The following is a 26,952-nucleotide window of genomic DNA, read 5'->3' on the forward strand; positions in this document are numbered from 1 at the left end:
ATTTTGTAAGGCTGTTGTGGGAGTGACAGGGGTAGCACCCATGTGAGGGTCTAGGTACCCAGAAGTTCCACTTTTCCACAAGGCAGGCTCCTCTGGGGGTGCTGGTTGTCCCTGGTGTTTAGTTTGTGGGTTTCACTGCTCCCGGTTCTTGTGATTGTCTACTGTTGTGTGTGTGTACGACAATAAAAGCTTATAAAAACGTAGTGAGTTTTTCCTCCTTCCACAGTCAGACTGGGGGCGCCTCAGGGTCTCAGGTAGTCTTCCCCACATCTGAGCACAGGGCAGGGGCAGGAAAGGGGTCTCCCCAGGTTTGAGGATGAGGTTCCACCCAGCACTGCCGTCTCTCACTTTTCTGCGACGTTTCTCTGCCCCCTGGTGGTGGGAGGGGACCTGAGCAGAGATACCCCCCCAAGTGGGACCCCCCCCCACCCGCAGCGTGCCTAGCGCGTGGCTTCTCCCCACCCTCTCGCCCACTTCAGCCAAGCCGGGAAGGATCTGACCAGGATCCAGAAGCCTCGGGCCAGGGCTGGGAGGGGAAGCGCAGGCAGCAGAGGGCGGGGCTGCAGGTGGGGTTGATTGGGATGGGCTGCAGGTGAGGGCTGGAAAAGCTGCTATTTAAGGGGGGGGGGCGTTGACCATAGTTTGTAATTAGGCTGCCTCATCTCGTGGGAATTGGTGCTCCTGCTAGCTGAGGGGCCAGAGCGGACCAGCTCCGGCAGCATGAGCATAGGAGGCCTCTGGCCATGGGTGCTGGCTCTGCTCTCTTTGCCCGGTAAGTGGGTTGCCTCGCCCTACTGCCCCCGTCGTTTTGCTTCTAGCCTGCGGAGGCCTGGGGGCAGCCAGAGGGTGTGGCTGGAGCCCGCAAGGGATGGGAATTGATCTGCCTGGGTCAGAGAATGGGCTTCCAGGCAAGTTCCTAGAAGCCAGCTCCTGGGGGGCCGGGGAGGACCTCCGGGGGACGCTGGGAGCAGAGGGCCTGCCTGGCAGGAGAGAGCAGGAGTGACGCTCCAGGCGTTCGTGCTCTGCTGGCCATGCCAGGCTTGCCCAGGCTGAGCCCGTTTCCAGACCCCTGGGCTGACGAGGGGGGCAGGGGGCAGGGTCTGAGGCTAGCCCACACCCAGCTGTCAGCGTTGGAGACTGAGGTCTGTCCCCATCTTCCTCTCTCTTGCTGCCTCCCCTGCCTCATACACACCCAGACACTTGGAGCCTGGGGCTGCCTTTTGAAGTCCAGTCTCGGTCCCGCTAAGGGAGCTCCTTCCTCAAAGTTGTCCAGGCTTCAGCAGCAGGTGGGGCTGACAGGGGAGGCCAGGCGGGCTCCCAGGACTCCCTCCTGGAGACCTATCTTTGTGAAGGGCCTGGGTCTTGCCGTCTGACACCCCACTCCCACCCCACCCCACCCCATGTCCTGTCATCCTGTGTCACCATTGGGGGCACTCTGGCCATCGTGCATATGTACCTGTGTGTCTGGGCCAGGTTTCATCCTAGGAGTGCCCTCGGCCTCTCGCTGCCCAGGAGTCTGTGGGACCAGATTCTCAGAAGACCTCACCCCCGAGGGGACCCAGACGTCTTGGGATAAGGACATCCCTGCAATTAACCAAGGTGAGGGCACTGTGTCTTCTCTTGGGGTTTGGGGTATGAAGTTGTCCATGTGGCACGTGAAAACTGTGCTGAATGCTCAGAGAGCAGAAGAAGCTGGGAGGAAACGTGCCAGCTTTCTTAGTGGGTCTTGGAGAGTAATGGTTCCACGGGCAACTTCTTTTTTTTTTTTTTTGAATTTTATTTATTTTTTATACAGCAGGTTCTTATTAGTTATCTATTTTATACATACTGGTGTGTATATGTCAACCCCAGTCTCCCAATTCAGCCCACCGCCACCATCACGGGCAACTTCTTAAGTCTGTTTTTCTGCATCTTCTCTACTGGGTTGTTACTTTTATTAAGAAGGGGGAACACCAGAGGTTTATGAAACAATGGAGAGCCCCGTACTTTTATCAGGCCGGGTCTGTGTTGAATATAGTCATTAGTAGCTGTTTGGAAACAGGTCAGCCAACTGGTTCAGGATGACCTGCAGGTGTGAGGCGCCGGTGGGGGGAGGTCCAAAGACCAGGAAGCGTGAGTCTCTGGCCTCCCTGCCTGGGGATTTCAGCTGAAGAATGAGAACATACAGATAACCTGGGACAAAGCTAGTAGAAATAAAGACTGGAGTTCAGAACGGGGCTGGGGGGTAAGGGGTAGGGGATGGGAATCTGCCGCATGTGGTCTGCGCCTCCCCTTCCTCTCTGAAAAGCTTGAGCAGGGCCGTTCACCGCCTTTAGGTCACTGTGGCTGGTTCTGGCCATCTCCAGGCCAATCTGAGGCCTCCTTGGCATTGCTTTCCAGCTGCTGTGGAGGATTCTCTCTGCTAGGGCTGCTGGTGGCCCAACGACCTGGGAGCCTAGTGCAGTACCCGCCATAAAGCCCTTGACTGGGAGGCCCACACCCTCCCCAGCTGCTGGGAATGTTGGATGCTAAGGCCTCGCAGCTGGAGACCCTCGGCCAGGGATGCCTGGGAAGCTATGCCCTGCCCTGCCCAGGGCGGCCCAGCCACAGCGACTCATACAGGACGTGGGTCTGGCCCCATGCCTCCAGGTGGGATGAGTCTGTACTGCCGCTTGGCGTCCAGAGCTCCTATGGGGTCTGGCTGGGGCTCTTCCCCAGCGCTCTCCACCTCTCCCTGCTCCCACCGTCAATCACCTACAGATGGATCCCTGGCTCAGGCTCTGCTTCTAGGGAACCCAACCTCCAGGATGCCAGGCGCTCTTCTAAGGTTCCTGCTGGGGCTGATATCCTAGTAAAGAGGCTGTGGAGAGGGCTGCCAGCTGTGGCAGAAAACGAGGCTGGAGGGAAGGGGAGGGGGGGGGCAGGAGCCAGTACCCACCCTCCTATGGTGGTGCAGGCTGGTGTTTCTGTCACTTGCCACTCTAAGGGGCCTGAGTATCACACCGATGGGTAGGGGGTGAGGTGGGCTGGGAGAGCCCAGGGTGTGTTCTGAGGAGTGTGGCTTGGGCTGGAGCAGAGGATGAAGACAGCTGGAACAAATGGCATCTTCCTGAGAGCAGAGGGCCTCAGACGCAGGAGCTGGGACTGGATTTTTTTTTGGCCATGCCATGGGCTCACATGCGGGATCTTAGTTCCCTGACCTGCGAGCGAACCCGTGCCCCCTGCAGTGGAAGCGTGAAGTCCTAACCACTGGACCGCCAGGGAAGTCCCTGGACCTGGCTCGTGTGGCTCTCAGGACAGGTGCACCTTCTGAGCAGGGGAAGGGTGCGATCAGGCTGAGAAGCATTGCACACGTTTGTAGACTGGGACTCAGGGGCTGTGTGACAGCCTCAGAGCCCGAAGGAGGATGGACCCCGGGGTTGCTTGGCTTGACAGCCAAGGTCTCTCCTGGGCCTGTCCTCGAGTCTGTGCTGTGGAGGACATGGACCCACACACGCCCCTCCCTTCCTTCCCAGGGCTCATCCCAGAGGAAACCCCAGAGAGCAGCTTCCTCCTCGAGGGGGACATCCTCCGGCCGGTGCGTGTGAGCATGCGTACACACACGTGGGTGTAAATAACCTCACAGGTAGTGTCAGAGACCTTTGAGTCCACCCCTTGGCATCATGGCGGGGTGACGTTTGAGGGATCCACCTTTGTTGCTCGTAGCTCTTCTTGCCAAAGTCAGAGCGAATGTTCTGCTAGGAATAAGCCAGCCTGAGGGAGGGTGACCTCTGGAGTGGTGGTAGCAGTCAGCCTGAGAGGGCTTCCTGAAGGAGGGGGTTTGGACTTTCAAGAGCCAGCTTGCTACCCTACCCGGGGGAGGTGCTCAGGGAGTATCAGGACAAAAGAAGAGGTAAGCGCAGGTTGGCAGAGTGGCTGGTGGGGCTATAGGGAGGTGTTTGTGGGGAACATCGGTGGTGGGAGCAATGGCCTCGGGACAACGGAACAAGAAGTAACACAGGAACCATCCTGCCCAGGGGTGGGGGCAGGCTCAGAAAGGGAGAAGCCTGGATGGGAATCGGGGCGACTTGCATTGCCATCTTCTAGGAGACACTTGCCTAAATTGGGGCAAGGGTGGGCAGAAGACTCCTGAATAGGACAGTGGCCTGGTGTGAGCTAGGCTGTGCTCCTGGTCTGAGGCTGTCCACTGATGGCATAGCATAAGGCTGGGCCGAAGACTGAAGGCCAGCCTGGCGCAGGGCAGGAACCCCCAGGGCAGGGCGAGGCCCCTGTTCCCAGTCACCCAGTGAGTGCCGGGGATAAAAGCAGAATCCAGTAAAACCTTTGGTCCCAGTGGGGCAGGACGTGCTGGGGTGCTCTGAAGCCCAGGCTTCAGAGTTGGCAGAAGAATAAAGAAAGTCGCTAAGGCCACGGGTGTTGCCTTAGAATCAGCCCGAGGAGGACCGTGTCCCCATCTTCCCACCTGCACGTTCAGAGGAGCTCTGTGGGCTGCTGTGCTCCAGGAAGGAGTGGGGGGGGGGCTGCTGGTGGAGCTGAGCCCCTCTGAACTAGGCCCCCTGGGGTGCTGGCATTCCTAGCCAGCCTCTTCATTTTGTCTTGTTCCTCTTCTTGATAGAGTAAGTTGTCAGTTCTATGTTATGTAGAAGAAAGGGTTGTGCTGTACGTCGTAACTCAGGGAGCTGGCCCGCTGACTTCCCAGCTTCTATCCCATTTCTAATGACCAGCTATGCTCATGTACCCAGGGGGGTCTGCGGCTCACATCTTTAGGGCTCCCATGGCTGGAGGTGTGGCACTCTTGGGGGCGGGAAGCTTGGCTGACCGGGGTCCCTGAGCCGCCCTCTCTCCTCAGAGCCCTTTCCGGCTGTTCTCGGCGACCAACAACAAGTGGCCCAAGAACGGCGGCGTAGTGGAGGTCCCCTTCCTGCTCTCCAGCAAGTATGGTGAGTGAGCCAGCCCCTCATTCCCAATGCAGCCCAGGCTCCTCTCTGGGTTTTTGTTCCCTCTTCCCCTGCATCTCTGCGCCCCTTCTACCGCTACCACCCAAGTAGCCCTTCTACCAGAAGCCCTTCTATCCCTGCTGGCCCCTGAGCTGGGAGGCTAATATCCTGGAGGAGCTGATGGGAAAGGTACATCTAGGGACTGTCTGATCCATTTCAAGACCAAATGGTCCAGAGGACAGTTATCTGCCCAAGGTCACACAGCCAGGGTCTGTCTGGAACCCTGCTTTCTTCTCCCCACACCATCGCACTGCCCTTTCTAGACATTCCGTTTTGGGATAGTGACCTGAAGCTTGGTTCCCTCCCCAAGTGCGGACTTCCAAGGGGCTGCGAGGGCTCTAGGGGCCGGGCTGGGGCGTCAGCCAGGGTGTCTCTCTCCAGATAAGCCCAGCCGTCAAGTCATCCTGGAGGCGTTTGCTGAGTTCGAACACTCCACGTGCATCAGGTTCGTTGCCTATGAGGGCCAGAGGGACTTCATTTCCATCGTCCCCATGTCCGGGTAAGCGCTTCTGGGTACGTGTGCAAGTGTGTGTACTCGCGCATGTGCGGGGTGAGAGCCACAGCTGTCTTCAGTTCAGCCTGGAATTAACAAAGCTGTGGTCAGAAACCTGTGTCTGGGCCTCTGTCCCGGGTCCAGAGTCCCCCTGCCCATCTGAGTGGTTTGCCTAGTGTGAGCTGGACCTACAGATACTCAGGGCAGGAGGTGGAGGAGACGTGGGCAAGGAGGTGCTCGACTCTCCTTTAAAGAGCCCTCAACTCCATCTCTGGGGAGATGTTGTGGCCTGGGGACTGAGTGCAGGTTTCATGAGACAGACCTGGCCTCAGATCTGGGTTCCACAGTGCAGGAACCAGGTGACTCTGGAACGTCCCTTCACTTCTGAGCCCCTTCTGCCTTCTCTCTGCAATGGGGGTGATGGCAATACTGCATTCCTAGCTTGCTAGGGGCCTAAGAGAATGTGGGTGAGAGCTTCGACTTGGGGCTCCCCACATGGGGACATTCACGTCATGAGCTGCTTCCGTCATCCACATTAGTACTGGCTCCCACCAACTCCTCTCAGTGCAGGCTGCAAAGGGGGTTCCAGGCAGTCAGGGGACTTGGGGCCAGCAGGCTCGGGACTAAAGCCCAGGATGGGGACTAGCTGTTGGTGCTCACTTATCCCAGGTCTTGGGAGGAGGGGTGAGGGTCCTGGGTCTGCAGATTCTCTGGGCTGGTGCCCACCCAGCACTCTCATGGCCCTGCAGGTGCTTCTCGAGCATAGGGCGCAGTGGAGGGATGCAGGTGGTATCCCTGGGGCCCAGCTGTCTCCGGAGGGGCCCGGGCATCGTCCTGCACGAGCTCATGCACGTGCTGGGCTTCTGGCACGAGCATTCGCGAGCCGACCGGGACCGTTACATCCGTGTGAACTGGAACGAGATCCTCCCAGGTGAGCGGGGCTGTGAAAGGCCAGGCTAGGCCAGGGGACTAGGGGGTGGGGGTGGTGGGAGAGGTAGTCCTGCTGGGAGAAGGTGGCAGGAGGCACGGTCCAGGCCTGAGGAGTTGCCCGGCTATTTGAGAGTGATCGTCCATCTTCCCCACTCCCTGCCTGTCTCCCATGGGGAAGGTGGGGTTCCTGCTTGCCTCCGAGACCTGGAGAATAGTCCAGATGCTGCAGCTCTGGGCCCTGAGCCTTCACGGCCACCCACAGTTACCCTGACCTAGGGCAGAAATTTGCTGTGCGCCTCGTTTCTCTTCACGGACACCGGCAGTTACCTGAGGATGGAGTTGATGGTCTTAGGAATCTCTCTCGCTCATACTCAGCTAGCAGCCCCTCATGCTCTGGACACTGCTGTGTGGAGTCAGGGCGGGGACTGTGTTCCAGCCGGGGCGCTGAGCCGAGACGGAAGTCCTGGAGGTAGTGGGCCAAGCGTCAGACGCAAGAGGCGCAGGGCAGTCCTGTGCGGCTTGGTGTGTGTGAGACGGGTGCTGATGGGCAGCTGGGACGGAAAGTACAGGGATGCCAGGCTCTGAAAGGTGGCAGTGGGAAAGCTGAGGCTGGTCTGGGGTATGGTGCCGGGGATCTGACTCCAGCAATGCGGGGACCCTGACCTTTGGCAGAGGGGGACAGCCTGCTGCAGGAGGTGAGGGGAGTCCAGACAATCGCTTTGTGAGGGAGGGGAGCAGAGGAGGTAAGTGATGACTTGGGTTTGGGGGTATGGAAACAGAAGATTTGGAAGGCTTCCTGTAAGCGGAGGCTTCTGGTGTGAGCGCCTTTGCTGCTGCTGCGGGGTTAGCCAGGCGAAATGGTCAGAGGTGGAGCCCAAGATGCATGCACGGATGCCCTTCCGCTCCAAGAAGGGGATGGGAAGATGGGTAGCACCTCTCAGTGGGACGGAGATTGGAGCTTGAGATCAGAGATTAGTCTAGGTAAGTGGGGAGGAGACAGTGACACCATAGCCTGAAAATAGACTATAATCCTTTTAAGTACTCATGGAGGGACTTCCCTGGTGGTCCAGTGGTTAGGACCCTGCGCTTCCACTCCAGGGGCACGGGTTCAATCCCTGGTCATGGTGCGACCAAAAAAAAAACCACTTAATTCTTGTAAAAACTTATGATAGCCATAAAAACTTCAAATTTGAAAAAGTAGAGTTAATACAAACAGTTTGATCATGATGTAAAAAGTAGAAACTAATAATAAATCAAAATGAAAAACTTTATCCAACTGGAAATTAAAATTTAAAAAACAACAAATCTTTCTTTTAGTTATGAAGTAAAAGAAATTGCAGGAATTCTTAAAACATAAAAACACATTAGAACCAATGGTTCACAGCTAAAGCAATGCACAGGGAAAACGTGTAGACAAATACTTACATCAATAAACAGAGAGAACAAATTAGGCATTTCAGGGCTTCCCTGGTGGCGCAGTGGTTGAGAGTCCACCTGCCGATGCAGGGGACATGGGTTCGTGCCCCGGTCCGGGAGGATCCCGCATGCCGCGGAGCGGCTGGGCCCGTGAGCCATGGCCGCTGAGCCTGCGTGTCTGGAGCCTGTGCTCCGCAACGGGAGAGGCCACAGCAGTGAGAGGCCCGCGTACCGCAAAAAAAAAAAAAAAAAAAAAAAAAAAAAAATAGGCATTTCAATCCAAGTTAAGAAAGAAATGAAAGCAGGAGGGAATTACTGAAGGTAAAAGCAGAAATTAATGAGTTAGAAAACAAACAGCACTAATAAACTGAAAAGCTGTTTTGTTTTTGTTTCTTAACAATTAAACAAGTTAAACACCAGCTACCCTAATGGAAAAAATTGCCTAAGAATGGACAAAAATGAGAATACATTTGTACTTAGTTAATACGTACAGAACAAAATGCTAAAATATGCAAACTAATAACAGTAATTAACTGGAGGTGGGGAGGCGGGGACTCAGGAGGAGGTGGAGTGGGAGATTGAACTAAGCACTCTACTGGGCAGGTATTTTCAGGCAGGTGATGGGATATAAAGGGGTTGGAATTCCATTTTGGTGGTAAGGAGGCTGCTGGTGACCATGGGTGGGTGTGGAGGTGGCTGGCTGGGTTTGGGGGGTTTGGAGGGTGCAGCTCTTCTATCAGAGGCTCACTGTGAAGGGCAGAACTTGACGGAGGGAACCTAGCCCCTCCCAGGCCTGGAGGAGCCAAGTGCCAGGGAGAAGCAGGTGCTCTGGCCGATGGCAAAGGACTGGACTCCACACCCGGGGGTGGGGGTAGGGGGTAGGGGGCGGGTGCTGTTGGCCCGAGGCAGGGAGAGAAGGTGGCTTTGCTTCTGGGAACGGGCTATCCTCACCGCACACGATGGGCTCAAGGGCCTCTAAGGCTGGGGTGGGGAGTAGGCACTTCATCTCGCCGGTAGGGGGCGTCCAAGACACTCTTTGCAGCGTGTGTCGTCGTAGAAGCTGCAGGTGGTATAAAGATAGTCTCGTACAAGGTAAGCTTGAGAGGAGGAGAAAGGTGGAGAGAAGTCTTAGGGGGCGACGGCGGGCCACCACCAGGTCCCTGTGCTTGCACATCAGCTGGTGCAGGTCTGGAACCCTCCCAGGGCACGGAGGAGACAGGGATCAGGGATCAGTGGCGGGGGTGGGGAGATGCACATCTGGCTGTAGTTTGGGACCCCTAGGCTCAGGTAGGTTGTACATTTCCAGAAAGCCCCTATCACCTCCCCTTCCTCCCCTGGCCCTCTGCCCACATCGCCAAGTATTTTTTCAGGCTTTGAAATGAACTTCATCAAATCTCGGAGTAGCAACATGTTGGTGCCCTATGACTACTCGTCAGTGATGCACTATAGCAGGTGAGGACCCCCTTTCCTTGCTTCCTTCCCTCTGCGCTGCCATGCCAGCTCCTGCCGTGGTCTGGACTCAGGCCCCTGCCTGCTTGGGTTTCAGGCTCGCCTTCAGCCGGCGCGGGATGCCCACCATCACGCCGCTCTGGGCCCCCAGTGTCCAAATTGGCCAGCGATGGAACCTGAGCGCCTCTGACATCGCACGGGTCCTCAAGTTTTATGACTGCAGCCCGCTTGGCCGTGATCCCCGTGCAAAAGGTGAGTGACAGGGGATAGAGTGATTTGGGGAGCCAAAGGAGGCTCCTGTGTTGAGGTGGTGTGAGCGAGGGTCGGGTGCTAGGAGGTGAGGCTGTAGAGGTGAGCACGGGGAGATCACCAGGGCCTCACCGCAGGAGATGCAGAAAACGCACGTGAAAAAATTAACCCTCACTGGTGATTATAAAACTGTTACATATAGGAATAGAGGTCACTTTTTTAAGTTTAACGTACCTACCAAAAACCCATAGCAAAACTCATTTTTAATGTCAAAACATTAAAATTGGGACCAAGACAAGTTTTTCCACTATTGTCCCATCTATTCAACAATGTAGTGAAAGTCTTAGCCATTGTGGTATGACAAAATTAAAAGTCTGAGGTTTGGGAAGGAAGCAAAAATTGCCGCTATTCATAGATGACTACATTGAAAGTAGCAATCTATAAACAAATTACTAGAACTAATAAGAATTTTAAAAAGTAAATATAATCAATATATAGAAATCAGTTTTATTTCTTTATATCAATAGTTAGGAAACATAATTCTTAAAGATACCATTATAATAGTGAAGATAAAGTTCTAAGGAGTAAATCTGACAGAAGCTATATAAAACTTTATGGAAAAAAACCTTATTACAATCGTTAAAGAATACTTAAGTAAATACAGAGATGTATCATATTAAAAGGAAGACAATATAAAAATGTAATTCTCTACTGATCTACAGACTCAATAAATTCCCGCTGAAAATCCCAATAAGTTTGGAGATCTTGACAAGTGAGTCTAAAATCTGTATTAAAAATGCAAAAGGCCAATAATAGCCCAGACACTCCTGAAGAGAAAAAAGTGGAGGGACTGCCCTAGCAGACATGACGTTATGTAGATTATAAAATGTCTTTATATATATATATAGCATATAAATGTATAAATGCGTATATTCATATATATACACAGAATGTATATAAAATACCTTTATATAAACGTGTAGCATTGGTACAAGGGTAGATAATTGCCCACTGAAACAGAATGGAGAGTTTAGAAATGAATCCTCCTCAGAAGTGGACACTTGATAAAAGGGCATTGATCACTAGGGAAAGAATAGGGTAGCCATTAAATAGCTCTAAAGACAACTAGTTATCCATTTTATTTTTTTATTTTTTTAAAAAATTTATTTTATTTATTTATTTTTGGCTGCGTTGGGTCTTTGTTGCTGTGCATGGGCTTTCTCTAGTTGTGGCGAGCAGGGGCTACTCTTTGTTGCCATGCGCCGGCTTCTCATTGCAGTGGCTTCTCCTGTTGCAGAGCATGGGCTCTAGGTGCATGGGCTTCAGTAGTTGTGGCACGCGGGCTTCAGTAGTCGTGGCTTGTGGACTCTAGAGTGCAGGCTCAGTAGTTGTGGCACGTGGGCTCAGTAGTTGTTGCTCGTGGGCTGTAGAGTGCAGGCTCAGTAGTTGTGGTGCACGGGCTCAGTAGTTGTGGCTCATGGGCTCTAGAGTGCAGCCTCAGTAGTTGTGGCGCACAGGCTCAGTAGTTGTGGCTCACGGGCTCTAGAGCGGAGGCTCAGTAGTTGTGGTGCACGGGCTTAGTTGCTCCACCACATGTGGGATCTTCCCGGACCAGGGCTCAAACCCGTGTCCCCTGCATTGGCAGGCAGATTCTTAACCACTGCGCCACCAGGGAAGTCCCTAGTTATTCACTTAAAAAAATGAATTTCTAATTCATCATGCACAGAAATTCTAGTTGTATACAAGACTTCCATGTAAACCAAAAAAACTCTAAAACTTTTTAGAAGAAAATATAGTAAAATGTCTTCACGACCTTGGAATAGGTAAGGACTTTTTAAAAATAAGACAGGCAACATGAGACAAAGCTGGTAAAATTAAAAATCCAACTACATTGATCATAATAAATACTATTTATTAAAAGACATAAAAGTGAAAATACAAGTTACAGATCAGAAGAGAATTTTTGTAACTAATTGTACTCAAAGTATATTAAAAAAAACTTTTAGAACTTAGTAAGAAAAAACCCCACAAAGTAGAAAAGGCAAGAGACTTAACAAGCAATTCACAGAAGAAACCAAATTGGGAAACCCAAGATATTCAACATCATTAATAATTGGGGAAATGCAAATAAAGACCACAGTACCTTTTTATACCCCCTAAATTGGTAGAAATTTAAATGTCAGATACTACCAAATACTAAGAAGAATATGAAGCAGTGATAACATTCATACTCTGCTATTGGAGTGTAAATTGCTGCAACCACTTTGGAAAACAATCTGATATCTTATGAAGTTGAAGTGTATATACCCCATGACCCTACTCCTAGGTCTTGTTGCATGTGTGTACCCCCAACTCCAGCCATAGGCAATCACTAATCTACATTCTGTTTCTATAGTTTTGCCTACTCTGAACATTTCATATAAATGGAATCATACAGTATGTGATCTTTTGTGACTGGCTTCTTCACTTAGCATCATGTTTTCAAGATTCGTCCATGTTATCGTGTGTATCAGTACAGTTGACCCTTGATCAACGTGAGTTAGGGGTGCTGACCCTCCATGCAGTCAGATCTGCCTATAACTTTACAGTCAGTCCTCCGCATCCTTGGATACACCAACCATGTATCGTGTAGTACTGTGAATATTCTATTGGAAAAAAAAAAATCACGTATACGTGGACCCATGCAGTTCACAGCTGTGTTGTTCAAGGGTCAACTATACTTCATTCATTTTTGTTGTTGAATGATATACCACATTTTGTTTATCCATTTATCAAAGGATCTTTGGGTTGTTTCTACTTTTAGGCTATTATGAATAATGGTACTGTGAACATTCATGTATAAGATTTTATGTGGACATATATATATATATATTTTAGATGTTGGGGGGTAGGAGTTTATTAATTAATTTATTTTTGCTGTGTTGGGTCTTGGTTTCTGTGCGAAGGCTTTCTTTAGCTGTGGCAAGCAGGGGCCGCTCTTCATCGTGGTGCGCGGGCCTCTCACTATCGTGGCCTCTTGTGCTGCAGAGCACAGGCTCCAGACGCGCAGGCTCAGTAGTTGTGGCTCACGGGCCTAGTTGCTCCATGGCATGTGGGATCCTCCCAGGCCAGGGCTTGAACCCGTGTCCCCTGCATTAGCAGGCAGATTCTCAACCACTGCGCCACCAGGGAAGCCCCGGGCATATATTTTCTTTTCCTTTGGGTATATACTTAGGAGTGGAATTTCTGGGTCCTTTGGTGACTCCATATTTAACTGCTAAATTGTTTTCCAAATTGGCTGCATTATTTTTCATTTCTACTGGCAATGTATGAAGGTTCCACTTTCTGCAAGCCCATGTCAACACTTATTCTTCTGATTATAACCACCGCAAGTGGGTGTGAAGTGGTATCTCATTGTAGTTTTTTTTTTAGTATTTATTTATTTGGCTGTGCTAGGTGTTCGTTGCCGCACGGGGGATCTTTGCTGCTGTGTGCGGGCTCTTTTTATTTGCGGTGTGCGGGCTCTTAGTTGTGGCATGCGGGATCTAGTTCCCTGACCAGGGATCGAATCTGGGCCCCTTGCATTGGGAGCACAGAGTCTTAACCACTGGACCGCCAAGGAAGTCCCTCATTGTAGTTTTGATTTGCATTTCCCTAATGACTTTGAACATCTCTTCATGTGCTTATCGGTCATCTGTATATTTTTGGAAAAGTGTCTGTTCAAGTCTTTTGCCCGTTTTTCAGTTGGGTTGTCTTACTGGTGAGTTGTAGGAGTTCTTTATATATTCCAGATACATGTTCCTTATCAGATATATCATTTGGAAATATTTCCTCACATGTTATAGTTTAACTTTCTAGATGGTGTCCTTTGAATATAGACATTTAAAATTTTGATGTGAAGTCCAACTTATCTATTCTTTTATCACTGTATTTTTGGTGTCATATCTAAGAAGGACTTGCCTAACTCGAGGTCATGTAGATTTAATCCTATGTATTTTGCATGTGACTATCTAGTTCCAGCACCATTTCGTAGACTATTCTTTCCTATATATAATCTCAAATATTACATACCTTTTGAAAAATAAAAGGACACGTGGCAAGAGCTTTGTGGGTAACTATTTGAGGCTTGACTAACATGAGGAACAGAATTGAGAGGTGGCTAGAAGCGGTCATGGGTCAATGGAAAGTTTATCAAAATGGTGGACACACAGCAAGTTTGGATACTGAAATAATGACCCAGTGGAGAAGCGGGAATGGATTTGGGGTGGGGGGGGGGCAGAAAAATATCTAGAACATTCAGGGAGGAGTTGCTCTTGTTGGGAGCTGGGGAACTTCCTTGGACCTAATGGGAAGGAAGAAGATGGGAACAGATCTGAGTTCCCGTGCAGATCGTGATGTGCAGATGAGGGGCTCCATCCCAGGCTTTGGCGGCATAAAGAGTGAGGTGAGGTCTCCAGCCGAGAGGCTGGGGAGAAGAAGATGGATGTGAAGGAAAAGGTGTGAAGCTGCTGACTGGAGAGCAGGAGAGGAAACCCGTGAGAGACACACGGCCTGGCCACGGGTGGTGCTGGGCTGCTGGCGGAGGCGTGGTGTAGGTTAGTCACCTGGTCCTCTAGGACTGGGGTGTTGTGGGCAGTTCTGACAGAGGGGGAGGTGCCTGGGGATGTCTCCAAGGGAGGGTCTGCACCGAGGGCTGTGGAACCCATGCCAGGTGAGGAGAGGGGTTTGGAAGTAAGGAGGCTGTGGGGCAAGAAGAAGGGGTTTGGGGGCTCAGCGGGGCTGAAGGATCGTGATAGTGAAGCAAGTGGGCTGGAAGTAAAGGAGGCGGCCGTCAGAGGGTGGGCAGCCGGGACCCGTGACTTTAGCGGGTGTGGTCTTGGCAGGTCCAGGCAGGGAATGGGCTGTGAAGTCACTGGTTGAAGCGTGTCAGCTCAGATTGGTCAGTGTCCTTGCATGGAAGGTATGGCTCATCGGGAAGCCTTTGGTGGGTGGGCAGGAGTGACAGGGATAAGGGCGGTCCTGAAGGGGGGCTGGGGCCGACTGGCCGGATAACTTGGGCCTGAAATGAAGAGTCTTACAAAGCAGCCGGTGGCAGCCAGCTGTGGTCCGGGAGGGGCAGTGAGGGGCCGGCAACACCCACCCCACTGAGCACACGGGCCTGGTCGTGCTCACCTGTGTCCTGCTGATGCCCTGGGTTTGGGCATAGCTGCAAGTGTAGGAAAAGTTCTGGAATAGGCCTCGGATATGGGTGAGAGGTGAGGTGTTGCCCTGTACAGAGCAGCCCCGGGTGGTCTGGGTGACGAGGGCTGCAATGCTAGATCTGGGGTTTGACCATCAGAGCAGCCGGGGGTGTGGGTGGGAGGTCATGGAAGATCCCAGTGGCCTGACCTTCTGCTGGTGACCTCTGGGGCCAAGCGGGGAGGGAATGGGATGGCTCTGTGGTCCTTGTCTCTAAGGGGGAGTTGGGAGTTCGGGTCTCGAAGGCATTGGGCAGCAGCATAGCAGGAGCGTGGCGGGTTGTCGCGTCCCGTGAGCTGAGTTCTAGGTCACTGTGAATGAGGCTGAAGGGTGCTCTGGCTCTCGCAGCTGCCATGCACCGTCCCTCTGTGATGCTGGGACGTAACCTATCTTTCCTCCTCTAGGGCTCCAGACCCACAGCGATGGTAGGAGCCCCACTCCCGCGTCTAGACCGTACCTGCAGCAGCTCCTAAAGGCACTGTTGGCAGAATCCAGGAGCCCTGGCCCCGAGGGCTTCGGGGCTGAAGAGAGCCCACGTGTGTGGGAGCACCCCGCCCTGAGGAGTTCTGGTGTGGAGGCCTCTGCAAGGCCCCCCCAGCCCCCAGCTTCTTCCCTAAGGTCACGGCCTGGAGCAGTGGTTCCTGGCATTGCCCTGGAGCAGTCCTGGCAGGCCCAAGTGCCCGCTGTACCCCCAGACCCATCTCTAGAAGCAGAAGACCAGCCAGCAATCGTCTAGGCTATTTTGGGGAACCCTGCTCTGCCAGGAGCCCGTGCACCCAGAAAACGCTTCATAAGGACACCCAGAGGTCAAACCTGTGGCTTCTGCCCCCAAGTGGGAAGGGCATTCTATGCTCAGCGTGGCCAGGTTGTACAACCCTTGGCCCCTCTAGGCAGCACCCCTGTCTTCCAGCCCCTCTGGCTACCCTGTCTAAGGCCCAGGCCTCTCCCTCTGCCCCTTGCTTGCCTGTCATGTTCCCCCAAGAGCTCCTGGGGACAGAGGGACCCTCTAGGTCTGTCGGGGGAAGGCAGGCCTGCCGGGGGATTTCTGACTCTGCCTGCTGCCATCTCCTGCCCCAGCCCTGGGGAAGTCTGGGAATGGGAGATGACCTCTCCAGGGCTCTAGGGACAGGGATCTGGAGGGGTGGTCCTCCCTGAAGGCCTCTGGGAGCCCCCCTGTAGTTGAGGCCCAGCCCCCCAGCATGGGCTAAGGGTACCTCTCCCTCTCCCTCGGGTCGGCCCTGGGGGAGGGGCACCCAGTGGCTGGGACCCTGGGAGCAGCCTCGCTCCCTGATGTCTGAGTGCTGGGAATGTGGCTCTGCAGCCCCAGCCTCCAGCCCTGCTCTCCAGGAGGCTTTCAGAGCCCAACTTCCTCCCCTGCCGCCCAGGGAGACGAAGAGGTGGCGGCCCTCCAGGACTGCACGTGGGAAACAGCCAGAACCCGAGGACCCTGAAGTCAGGGCTCAAAGCTGCTGTCACCCCGCGTTGCTGTCTCCAGGAACCTGGTCTCTGTCCGACACCCGCCCGCCCCTCCCGGGGACTTGGCCTGAGGAGGCCCTGGAAGGTGGGAAGGGGCTGTAGGGTCCCCCTGCTGGTCTGTCTTCAGCAAAGCCCACTCATCAGCTCCTGGCCTCCCCCGTGAGGGCTGTTCTCGGGGCAAAGAAAGTCTCCAGGGATGCCAGTGAGCAAGCTGGGGGCCCCCCAGTGGTGCTGTTCTCGGGGCCCGCCTGGGGTAGAAGGGAAGCAGGAGCCCGTGCCCGTCCCAGTGGTACCAGGTCCCTCAGGTGTCTTGGGAGAAGGTAGAAATAAAGTTGGGAACTTGCTCCAGGAGTCTGATACTGACTGTTCTGACTACCTCATAACCGAGTGCCTTGAATCCTCCCGATTGCCCTGGGACCCTCAGGTGGTGAGACCCATATTCCAGAGGAGGGAAGAGACTCAGGGAAGCAAATGGTTGTGCCCAAGGGAACAGGGCTGTGCAGCCGTGCAGGGCTGTGGCGTGCCCTCTGCCAACTTCTTCACTGCGTCAGGGGGCCTGGAGCCCCTGTGCTCAGTCTATCTTGGGTTTCAGTCTTGAGTCAAGGATTTTCTGAGACTGAACAAGGGCCTGATCTCAGGTGTTAGTGTCAGGGAAGGATCATGGTTGGGGGTGCTCTCCCAAGTCTTGTGCCCAAACGTGGGACGTGGGGTATCAGAGTTTAGAGTAGGGGAGCAGAGGCTCTGGCCACAGCAGGGTGACAGCGCCTATGGGAGATTCCCAAGCAAAGACTTTGGGCCAACCCTAGGATAGAGACAGTACACATACCCATTCATCAGAAATAAGTGTGGCTGTATCACGACCTGTGGGTCTCTGAATACCCAGCTGGGGTTTCTCGGTGGCCACGCTGGGTCAGAGAAGGCCATGTGCTTTGTGTGCTGTGAGGCCCTCCCAGCTCAGAGGCTGCCTCCATTAAGATGTGACTTTTGATCTTGGACTCTGGGTTCTCCAGAGAGGGAGGTGGGGCTGGCTGATCCTATTGGCTCAGGGGGAAGACTGCTTACTCTTTCTTTGCGGGTGATCAGGGACGAAGCTGTCCTTGTCCTCTCCTTGCCTAGCACTACAGAGCCCAGGCCCCAGGCCAGCTCTGGGCCCAGGCCTGTTCCATGAGCCCCATACTTCCTGTGATGGTCCAGCCCTGGTCCAGCCCCTGGAGCCCCAGCACGGAGGGTGTGATATGTATGGGGCCCTGGGGTGTCAACCAGAGCCCGGTGGATAGCCGCCACCTCCCAGAGTCTACAGCCTATTCTCCAATCCCCAACCACACAGCAGTGTGGGCTCGCTCATCAATTTATTCACTCATCCCACACACATCTATTGTTTTTGTTTTGTGTTTTTTTGCGATACGCGGGCCTCTCACTGTTGTGGCCTCTCCGGTCGAGGAGCACAGGCTCCGGATGCGCAGGCTCAGCGGCCATGGCTCATGGGCCCAGCCGCTCCGCGGCACGTGGGATCCTCCCAGACCAGGGCACGAACCCGCGTCCCCTGCATCGGCAGGCAGACTCTCAACCACTGCGCCATCAGGGAAGCCCCAACACACATCTATTGAATTTAGGTGCCAGGCAGGCTCTGTTATAGGCACTGGGAATAACTTGGGAAACAAGGCATGTTTTCTATTCCCAGTTTATTCAGTGACAGGGAGAGGGATGGACAGTAAACAGGCAAAGCATCTGGGATTCGTAAGTGATGGCGGAGGGCGGACATTTCTATAGGCTGTTGGCATTTCACCTGAGACCTGAATGACAGGAGGCTGCTGCCCTGGGAACATCCAGGGAAAGAGCAGCCGGGGCAGAGGCCCTGAGGCAGGAAGAAGCAAGGTGTGTCAGGTCAGTGCGAGTGGGACGTGTGCGCGTGGACGGGGGGAGACAGGCGGGGCCTGGTCAGCCAGAAAGCGATGGTTTTATTTCACGAGCAACAGGGAGCAGCTGCTGGAAGGTTCTAAGGAAGGGTGTGACAAGATCTGATTTAAAATTTAAAAAGTCATGCCGGATACTCCCTGGAAAACGAATTGGAATCGGGAGGAACAGCTGGTAGCCACTGCAGTTGTGCAAGTGAAGGTGATGGGGGTCATGGAAAGGGGCAGAAGTGGGTGCTTTGGGAGTATGTTTTGGAGGTTGAGGCAAGCGCACTTGCGGTTGGATGTAGGGGCTGAGGGCATCTCAGCAGTGAGAACTGAGGAGAGAGACCTGGTTCAGGGGAAATGGGCGTGTGAAGTCTGAGGCTACTAGATGTCAAATGGGTGGGTCAGGGAGTGTGTGGGGCGGTGTCCTGGACCTTGTACGATGTTTGGTAGCATCTTTGGCCTCTACCCGCTAGATGCCAGTAGCAACCCCCTTCTTCCTGTGGTTGAAGTCAAAAGTGTCTGCAGATATTGCCAAATGTCCCTAGGAAGGGGCAAAAATCACTCTGTGAGAATCACTGATTTAGGATTTGGGAGAAGGAAAGGAAACTGAGAAGTGGCCTGTGAGGAGGGAGCAGCATGTCCCCCAGGAAGGGTCCATCATATAAAACGCTGCTGAGAAACAGTAAGAACAGGACTCAGAATGAGCCTGGCACTTGGCGCCGTGGAGTCACAAATGACCCACCGGGAGGAGATTCAGTGGAGGGTGGGGTGCAGATGTCCTACAAGGGTGAAGGGGAGAATGTGAGGGATTAGAGACAATGACCAGGCAAACGAGAAGGTGGCAGCTGCAGGGGGGCATGGAGGGCTTCTTAAGGAGGGGGCTGGCCCTTAGAGTGGGGGAGTGATAGCTGGTGAGGGGGTAATTGAAGGAGCAGAGTCCTGGGGGACATGAGAGGGGTTGGGGTCCAGGGCATATGCCCAGGACTTGCCCTAAGAGTGGAGATGCAGCTCGGATACAGGTGCGCTTGGGGGATGGGTGCTTGCCAGATGGCTTCCATTTTCTCTTAAGTACAAAGCAAAGTTACAGCTTACAGGTAGGGGGCGGGCAGGAGGGGGATGCCGATTGTGAAGCATGGGTAGGTGAGCCCATTAGGGAAGTCTAGAGATCTGCGGTCGTGAATTTAAAGCGAGGCCAGTCGATGCAGTGCGTGTTTCGCTCTGGAAAAAGCAGCTGCTTGGTCAAAGGCAGGGTGGATGATTTAGGTTTGACCAGGGTTGGGGTTTTGTCAGGAGAGGTGTGATGGAGGGAGGGAGAATGATTGACTTACATCACACAGCGCACGACTCAAGGGTCTGGGGAGGCGGGGAGGCTGGGTCATACAGGGTGGTCTGGGGTAAGGGTCCCAGGGATTTGAAAGGCTGGAGCTTCTGGTGAAAGCTGGGGGGGGGGTGAAGCCTGGTTGGGGATCATCCCCATGGGCCCTCAGGGCAGGGAGGGCAGCACCTTGAGCTGCTGGAACCCTGGCCAAGGAGGCAGAGGGGCCAGTGTCACCTTTCAGACCTGGAGAAGTGGTTCCAGGGCTTTCAACTAAGATGGCACAACTCTTGCTGGGCTCTCACAGCCAGGGATGGGACAACTGTCTCCCCTTTCTTTGGAAAAGATGCTACTAGGTCACCTTTCCCCCATGGCCCCTCTTTCCAAGGACATCCCTTGGGGGCACCTTCATTTGGGTACCACCTGTTTAAGAAAAACTCAAGTGTATGTCATCTGCTGATGCCTGCTACCATTACTCTTCACCTTTCAACAATCTTGGCTAGGTACTGGGGACAGAGAAGTGATGTCTGCTCTGATGGAGGGGGTGGTGCAACAAACCATCGGACTCCATCTCGCTCTGAGCATGAAATTGGCACCGAGGGAGGGCAGGGTAACTCCCTCTGCCTGAGAGGCGGTGACAGGTGAGCAGACCTTGAAGACAGAGTAGGGGTCCACCAAGCACAGAAGGACGGGTAAGGAGGGCGTTTCTGGCAGAGCAAACAGCCCCTGGAAAGGACTAGAGATATGGGAGCTCAGGGCACGTCTGGGGACCAGCACGTAGCCTGCTGTGGCCCGGAAGGTGGGCCAGTGCCTGTCACTGCCTCCCCCTCCCCCTAAACGTGGCTGGGAGTAATCTAGGCAGCTCCTGCCGCTGGCTGGTTGTAGATCTGGGACTGACTCTGCCAGCCCTAGTGGAGCAGGATGATGAGGGAAGGTCAGATCTAGTTCGGGAAGCGCTGATGGAAGCCCTGCTGGGGCCCGAGGCTCTGATTCATGCAGGGCTCGTGGAGCAGGCAGCTGGGGACTGTGGGTGTGTGGGGAGATGAAGACCACAGAGAGCAACGGGAATCGAGTTACGTAACGGTGCCCCCTGCCCCGAGAGCCAGCCGCTGGTCTTGGGGGTGGGTGGGGCTGGGAGGCAGCAGCGGGTGGCACAGAGCCTGGGTGGTGGCTCAGCCTCAAGGGTTCCTGTAGACTCTCTCTGGCTGTCCTCAACCCAGGCTGGTACCCAGCAGGGCCCGGTGCTGCCCCTTCAGGGAAGGCCCAGGTGAGAATCAGCATTGATTTGTAGGACAGAAAGGATGGGGTGGGGTTGGTATAAGCAGCCCTGGCCTCAGTTCCTGCAGAGGCCTGGAGGCCCGGCCTTTCAAGGAAAACAAGCCAACAGACAAAAGGCTGCTGCTGACTGCAGTGTCTGGGGAGATACCCACCGGCCCCCCAGCCCGAGAATGGTGGGACAGGGTGAAAAATGGTCCTTCTCAAAGCCCATTTGGGCCACCAGGGTGCTGAGATTCCCTGCCGTGGGACAGGGAACTACGGGGACAGGCAGGAACTTGCTTAAGCGGCTGCTTCCCCAGATCCAAAGGCCACCCCTCTGTCCTGCCTCAGGGAAGGGGTTTCTGAGGCCTCTCTATCCCTGGCGACTGTGGGGTGGAAGCCCAGCAAGTCGAAGGATGCATTCATGGAACCTGTCTCTGGAGGGGGCAAGGGAGGCTGGCCGCCTCTCCAAACCTAGCCTAGGTAGTACCTACCCCACCAGGCTGTAGGCACTCTCATCTAACAGGGGAGCTGGGTAGGCTGGCAAGAGGCAGGGAGAGCCCAGGATCAAGGAGGATGTCCCTCAGTTCTGCCATGTGGCTGGGGGTGGGTGGGTACCACCTGTCTGAGCCTGGGTAGGGGTGACACATTGTGGGCACCTTGAGGTCACACGCTCTGCTCCCATGAAGATGGAGCAGGCACGCTGGATCAAGGTCATGTCCTTTGGGGGAGACTTACTTTCAGAAGTGGATTGATGCTTTATACAGAGGATGCCATGCACAGCTGTGGGCTAGCAATATATAGGCCTCGTCTAGGCTGGGGTTACAGCATTAGGGGCTCCGGAAACGGTGAAAAAAGCGCCCTTGAGGCTGCCCAGGCTGGCGCTGGTGGCAGTGGCCACAGGGAGCGTGGGGAGGGGGAGGGTGTGTGACGACCGCCGGTCCTGCGCAGCTCTTTGAGGCCAGAGTGAGGTTAGGGTGCGGTGTGTGCTTAGTCGGGAATTTCTTCTCACCCCAACTGCTTTTTCCAGGGCTACTCCAAGGGGGGTGCGTAGCCTGCGGGGTGGGGGCGGAGTCAGCAGGACTGGAGCAGGGAGGGGGGTCCCTACAAATGCAAAGGGAAGCTCTTCCCTTCGAAGCTGCCCCTGAGACCAATATTTTCTCTGAATTGTGTCAAAAAGACCCCGCCCTTGACTAGGTCTCCCTGCTCTGCACCAGGGGACATCCTCTTCCTACCGGTCACGATGTCGGAGTTTGCAAGCCCCCTCCCCCGCGCCTCCCGCCCCCGTCTCCGCCTGAGTCTCATTTGTTGAGACTTGGGTCCAAGCCAGTTTTTTTTCTTACCTCTTTGCCCTTAATGGAGGAAACTGAGGCAGCTGCAGGAGAAACGGGAAAGCTGAAGTCGTCAATCGCAGGCTCTGAGTACTCGCTTGCCCCCCGCCCCGGGCTTGGGAGCCTTCTCAGTGGCCCCGGGACGCGGCAGGCGGCGGGTCTCTGGGGGCCGCGGACGAGCTCGGCAGGCGGGTGGCGGCAGGGGGCGCTCACCACCTGGCCACGCGCGCCTCCTCGGGCTCCGCAGGCCCGACGGAGTCGTCTGTGCGGAAAAGCATTTGGGGAAGGGGTTCCCAGCAGTCTCTCGGCTCACCTCACGCCCTCCGCTGGGCTTCTTTCCTCGCGGGCTCCGGTCAGCGGGTGTGGTTTATTATGCTCCAGCGCCCGACACACCCACCCACCCTCGCCTTGGGGCTCTTGGGTGGTGGGAGGGGAGGTCTGCTCGCGCCCACCGTCCTAGACCCGGGGGCTCGGTCCTAGCCCCGCAGTCCTCAGGAGAGACGTCCCGCCTCGGCGCCCGCGGACCCGCCAGCGCCGCGTCCCAGCTCCCCGCGTGCACCGACCCTTCCACTTCTGCCAGCATCCTTCCCTTGGTCCCGAAGACCCCAGACGCCGGGCCCCTCTGACCTGCCGCAGAGCGGAGGCCGGGAGGAAAACGGAGTAGGGGTGCCAAGGCGGAGGCCGGGGGCGCCGGGAGGCTGCGGTCCGCCCACCCCTCAGCGAGGCGCACCTCCCACCCACCCTGGGTCTCACCGCCCGCCCCGCCTCCCTTCCCTCCTCCTGCTCCCGCCTCCAGTCTCCTCCCTACTCCAGCCGCGCTCTCTCTCCTCCCCACTCCCCTGCCGCGGCGGGCTGCCTGCAGACGCGGCTCCGGGCTAGAGCCGGCGGAGCGGAGCGGGCCTCGCCCTCCTTGCCTCCTCCGACAACCGCCTGCCCGGCCGGCCGGGGCCCCGCGCCCCAGCGTGAGTCCAGCAGCCTCCCGGCGGCGCCCAACTTTCCCTCCGTTCCGGGCGGGGCGGGGACGGCAGCGGGACATCTTGGTAAACTTCTCCGGGGCAGACGGCAGGGAGCCCGGGCGCCGGTGCAAGAGGATGTAGGAGGGCGGTGGCCGGCCCTGGGCGTCCCCCGCCCTCTTGGCCCCTTTCGGCCTGGCCATGGGGCTCCAGCACCTTCAGCTCAGCCAGGGGGTCGACACCCTCGTCTAGCCGACCTGGGTGGGAAAGCGCTGTCGCCGGCTGTGCACGCGCTGGGCGAGCAGCACCCCTTCTGGCCGCGTCCGGCCCCGCCATGGACCACCAGGAGCCCTACTCCGTGCAGGCCACTGCGGCCATCGCGGCGGTCATCACCTTCCTCATCCTCTTCACCATCTTCGGCAACGCGCTGGTCATCTTGGCTGTGCTGACAAGCCGCTCGCTGCGAGCCCCGCAGAACCTGTTCCTAGTGTCGCTGGCCGCCGCCGACATCCTGGTGGCCACGCTCATCATCCCTTTCTCGCTGGCCAACGAGCTGCTGGGCTACTGGTACTTCTGGCGCACCTGGTGCGAGGTGTACCTGGCGCTCGACGTGCTCTTCTGCACCTCCTCCATCGTACACCTGTGTGCCATCAGCCTGGACCGCTACTGGGCCGTGAGCCGCGCGCTGGAGTACAACTCCAAGCGCACCCCGCGCCGCATCAAATGCATCATCCTCACCGTGTGGCTCATCGCAGCTGTCATCTCGCTGCCGCCCCTCATCTACAAGGGCGACCCGGCTCCGCAGCCCCGAGGGCGCCCCCAGTGCAAGCTCAACCAAGAGGCCTGGTACATCCTGGCCTCCAGCATCGGATCTTTCTTTGCACCCTGCCTTATCATGATCCTTGTCTACCTGCGGATCTATCTGATCGCCAAGCGCAGCCACTGCAGAGGTCCCAGGGCCAAGGGGGGCCCTGGGGAGGGGGGGTCTAAGCCGCCCCACCCTGTCCCTGGGGAAGTTTCAGCCTCGGCCAGATTGCCAACTCTGGCCTCTCAACTGGCTACTGCTGGAGAAGCCAATGGATGCTCCCAGCCCACTGGGGAGAAGGACGAGGGGGAGACCCCTGAAGACCCTGGGACCCCCGCCTTGCCACCCAGCTGGCCTGCCCGCCCCAGCTCAGGCCAGGGTCAGAAGGAAGGTGTTTGTGGGACATCTCCAGAGGAGGAGGGGGCTGAAGAGGAGGAGGAGGGGGTGTGTGAGCTGAAGGCCTCGGCAGCGTCTCCCGCCTCAGCTTGCAGCCCATCCCTGCAGCAACCACAGGGTTCCCGGCTGCTGGCAACCCTACGTGGCCAGGTGCTCCTGAGCAGGGGCAAGGGCACTGCGGGGGGGCAGTGGTGGCGGCGGCGGACGCAGCTGACCCGGGAGAAGCGGTTCACGTTCGTGCTGGCCGTGGTCATCGGCGTCTTCGTGCTCTGCTGGTTCCCCTTCTTCTTCAGCTACAGCCTGGGTGCCATCTGCCCTCAGCACTGCAAGGTGCCCCACGGCCTCTTCCAGTTCTTCTTCTGGATTGGCTACTGCAACAGCTCGCTGAACCCTGTCATCTACACCATCTTCAACCAGGACTTTCGTCGTGCCTTCCGAAGGATCCTTTGCCGCAAGTGGACCCAGACGGCCTGGTGAGCCCACCTGCCCGCTGCCCGTGTGGGGTTGGTGCCAGGGCCACCCTGCTTCTTGCCCGGTTGTATGTGGCCACCTCCCTAGGGCTTTCTGGTCCCTTCCCTGGTCCTGCAGGCCTCATCCCGGGAACCCCCTCGGAGGGCAGGGTCTATTTGAAGCCTCCCCTTGCTGGCTTGGCCGTGGGGGGCCATCTTCTCCACCCCCTGCCTGTGCACAGGCAGATGGATGAGGCTTGGACCTTCCTGAATGTAGCCGCGGCCAGGCTCCCTCGCAGAACCCCAGACCCCTGCAAACCTTGAGGACCCTGTGTTTTCTGGTTGATCACTTGCTTGTGGCGTTTTGTATCTTTCTCATCTTCCCCTTGAAAAGAGCAGGAAGCCAGCCTTCCGCTTCTTCCAGGAGGGCCTGCTGCTGAGGAAGGGGCAGAAACGATGATGGGCATCCGTGCCGTGTGCCCGTGGTCCCCATTAGACCCTGGGTGGGGGCTTATGGGCTGGCCCCATCTTTGGGCCCTTCTTCTCCTTCCCCCTGCTTTTGGAGTTGTAACGCCAGAACTGCGGATCCTTTTCCTCACCCGGCGCCCCTCTGGGAGGCTGGTGGGTGCATGGATGCCTCCTGGGGGGTGGTCTGGGGGTCTGGCCTCTGCCTCCACGGGAGAGCCCTGATCACTAGCATTTACCGCCTGCAAAACCCAGGGCAACAGTAGCTTGCCGCCTACTTGCTGCAGGGAGATGAAAGGCTTCGCGGAAAGTTTTGAGCTCCGTGGGGGAACGCACTAGAGAACCAGAAAATGTGATTATTCGGTGATATAAAAATCCCCCTTTTCTGGGTTTACCACCGCCTGTCTTCCTATAGACTTTTGCTCTGTGCCTGGGGTGTAAATTCCTACCCCAAACTGGAAGTGGGGAGTCGCAGACAGAACCACGACTTCAGTTAAAGGATTTATTCGAGAATGTGTTCTTATGCCTGCAAAGGTTGGAGTTATTACGCTGCATGACAACTTCTCGACATTTCACCTACAACACCAAGAGGGTTTTCATTGGCTTGGACCCCCCAATGGGGGAGAAGTCTTTTGTCATCAAGCAGGCACATTGTTTCCCCAGGATCGCTAAAAATACCCACCGCATGGGAACGATCTGAGATGAGAGCATGTGGTGGGGTGCTGGGGCTAGAGCAGGTGAGAAGGGGCCCCATGGACTCCCAGGGGAGCCTCCCACTGGAGTTCCTGGGCAGGGCTCCAAGCCCCAGATAGATCCCTTTGATGATAACTGATTCCACCCCAGGTGGGTACCGTCTGTCCATCTCAGACCCAGCCACGTTGCTCCACCCCACTGATGGGCCTCCATGGGCCTCTCCCTCCCTCGCCCACCCTAGAACTGGCACCTGGAACAGTTGAGGGAATGTGGAGGATGTTTTGCAGTCTTCCCCATGCGAGTGCCTGGCTTCACCATTCAGCCGGTGAGCATCCTGTCTTGGGGGCGGGGCTGAGCAGCACAGGCACTGCTGGCACGCTGATGGGCCTGGCTAGACTTGGAGGGACGCTGAGGGAGTTTTCTGGGGTGGAGAGAATGGAGGGGACCAAAGAGAGTCCCTCCTGGGGTGGGAGGCTGTCCAGTTCATTCCCTGGTCTCAGTGTGAGGCCAGTGCATTGCCTCCGGGCGGGGCTGGGGAGGCTGGGCCTGGGGGAGGGGCTGGTTTATGACATCTGCTGACTGGTCCTGTGTGTGCCCCATGCGACCCCTGCTATCGTTGCCTGTGACTCCCTTGTTGTGATATGCAGGGTTTTTTTTTAAGTCTGAGCTATTTTACCAATAAAGGGATATTTTGTAATAAGCAAGCTGTGTCCTCATTGTCCAAGCGCTGCCAGGAGGAGCTATTCCTCACCTGCTTGAGTAGTAGACTCTGGGCATGGGCGCCTTCCCAGGGCCAGTTGCCCTTTCCTCCTATGGGTGCAGCTGGCTGGTACCCACACACCTGCCTGCCTGCTTTGTCCACTCAGCATCCCTTATCCATCATTACAAGTCAGTGGGGGCGAGAGTCGCCAGGGGAGCCTGAGACTGGCTGCCCGGGAAGGGAAGGAAAGGAAGGCATCGCAGACGAGATGGCCTTTGGGCAGGGTCTTGGGGGAAGATCAGGAGTGTACCAAGAGGGAAGACGGGAAGGTATCCTGGGCAGGAAAAAGCACAGGCAAAACATGTTGTGATGGTGAATTTGTGGCAGTTCAAGAGCCAGCCTGAAGCCAGCCCTGATGGGCGGGCAGGCACACAGCTGGGGGCCAGCAGAGGTGGTCAGACACCACCCACATGGGATGGGG

At 55.8% G+C, this 26,952-nt stretch overlaps 2 protein-coding genes across 2 annotated transcripts; both read left to right on the plus strand.

Annotated features, from left to right (window-relative positions):
• Positions 1 to 720: 720 nt before the first annotated feature.
• ASTL (astacin like metalloendopeptidase) lies at positions 721 to 15,466 on the plus strand. Its single transcript, XM_030838692.2, has 9 exons — positions 721 to 772; positions 1,474 to 1,599; positions 3,495 to 3,556; positions 4,829 to 4,919; positions 5,358 to 5,475; positions 6,219 to 6,400; positions 9,186 to 9,267; positions 9,362 to 9,516; positions 15,135 to 15,466. The coding sequence occupies exons 1-9, from the start codon at positions 721 to 723 to the stop codon at positions 15,464 to 15,466; spliced, it is 1,200 nt and encodes a 399-aa protein (XP_030694552.2).
• Positions 15,467 to 23,088: 7,622 nt separating this feature from the next.
• ADRA2B (adrenoceptor alpha 2B) lies at positions 23,089 to 24,776 on the plus strand. Its single transcript, XM_030838960.3, has one exon. It carries the CDS (start codon positions 23,298 to 23,300, stop codon positions 24,639 to 24,641), a length of 1,344 nt encoding a protein of 447 aa, XP_030694820.1. The 5' UTR covers positions 23,089 to 23,297; the 3' UTR covers positions 24,642 to 24,776.
• Positions 24,777 to 26,952: the final 2,176 nt, after the last annotated feature.

Source organism: Globicephala melas, chromosome 12, assembly GCF_963455315.2.
Source record: "Globicephala melas chromosome 12, mGloMel1.2, whole genome shotgun sequence".
NCBI lineage: Eukaryota > Metazoa > Chordata > Mammalia > Artiodactyla > Delphinidae > Globicephala > Globicephala melas.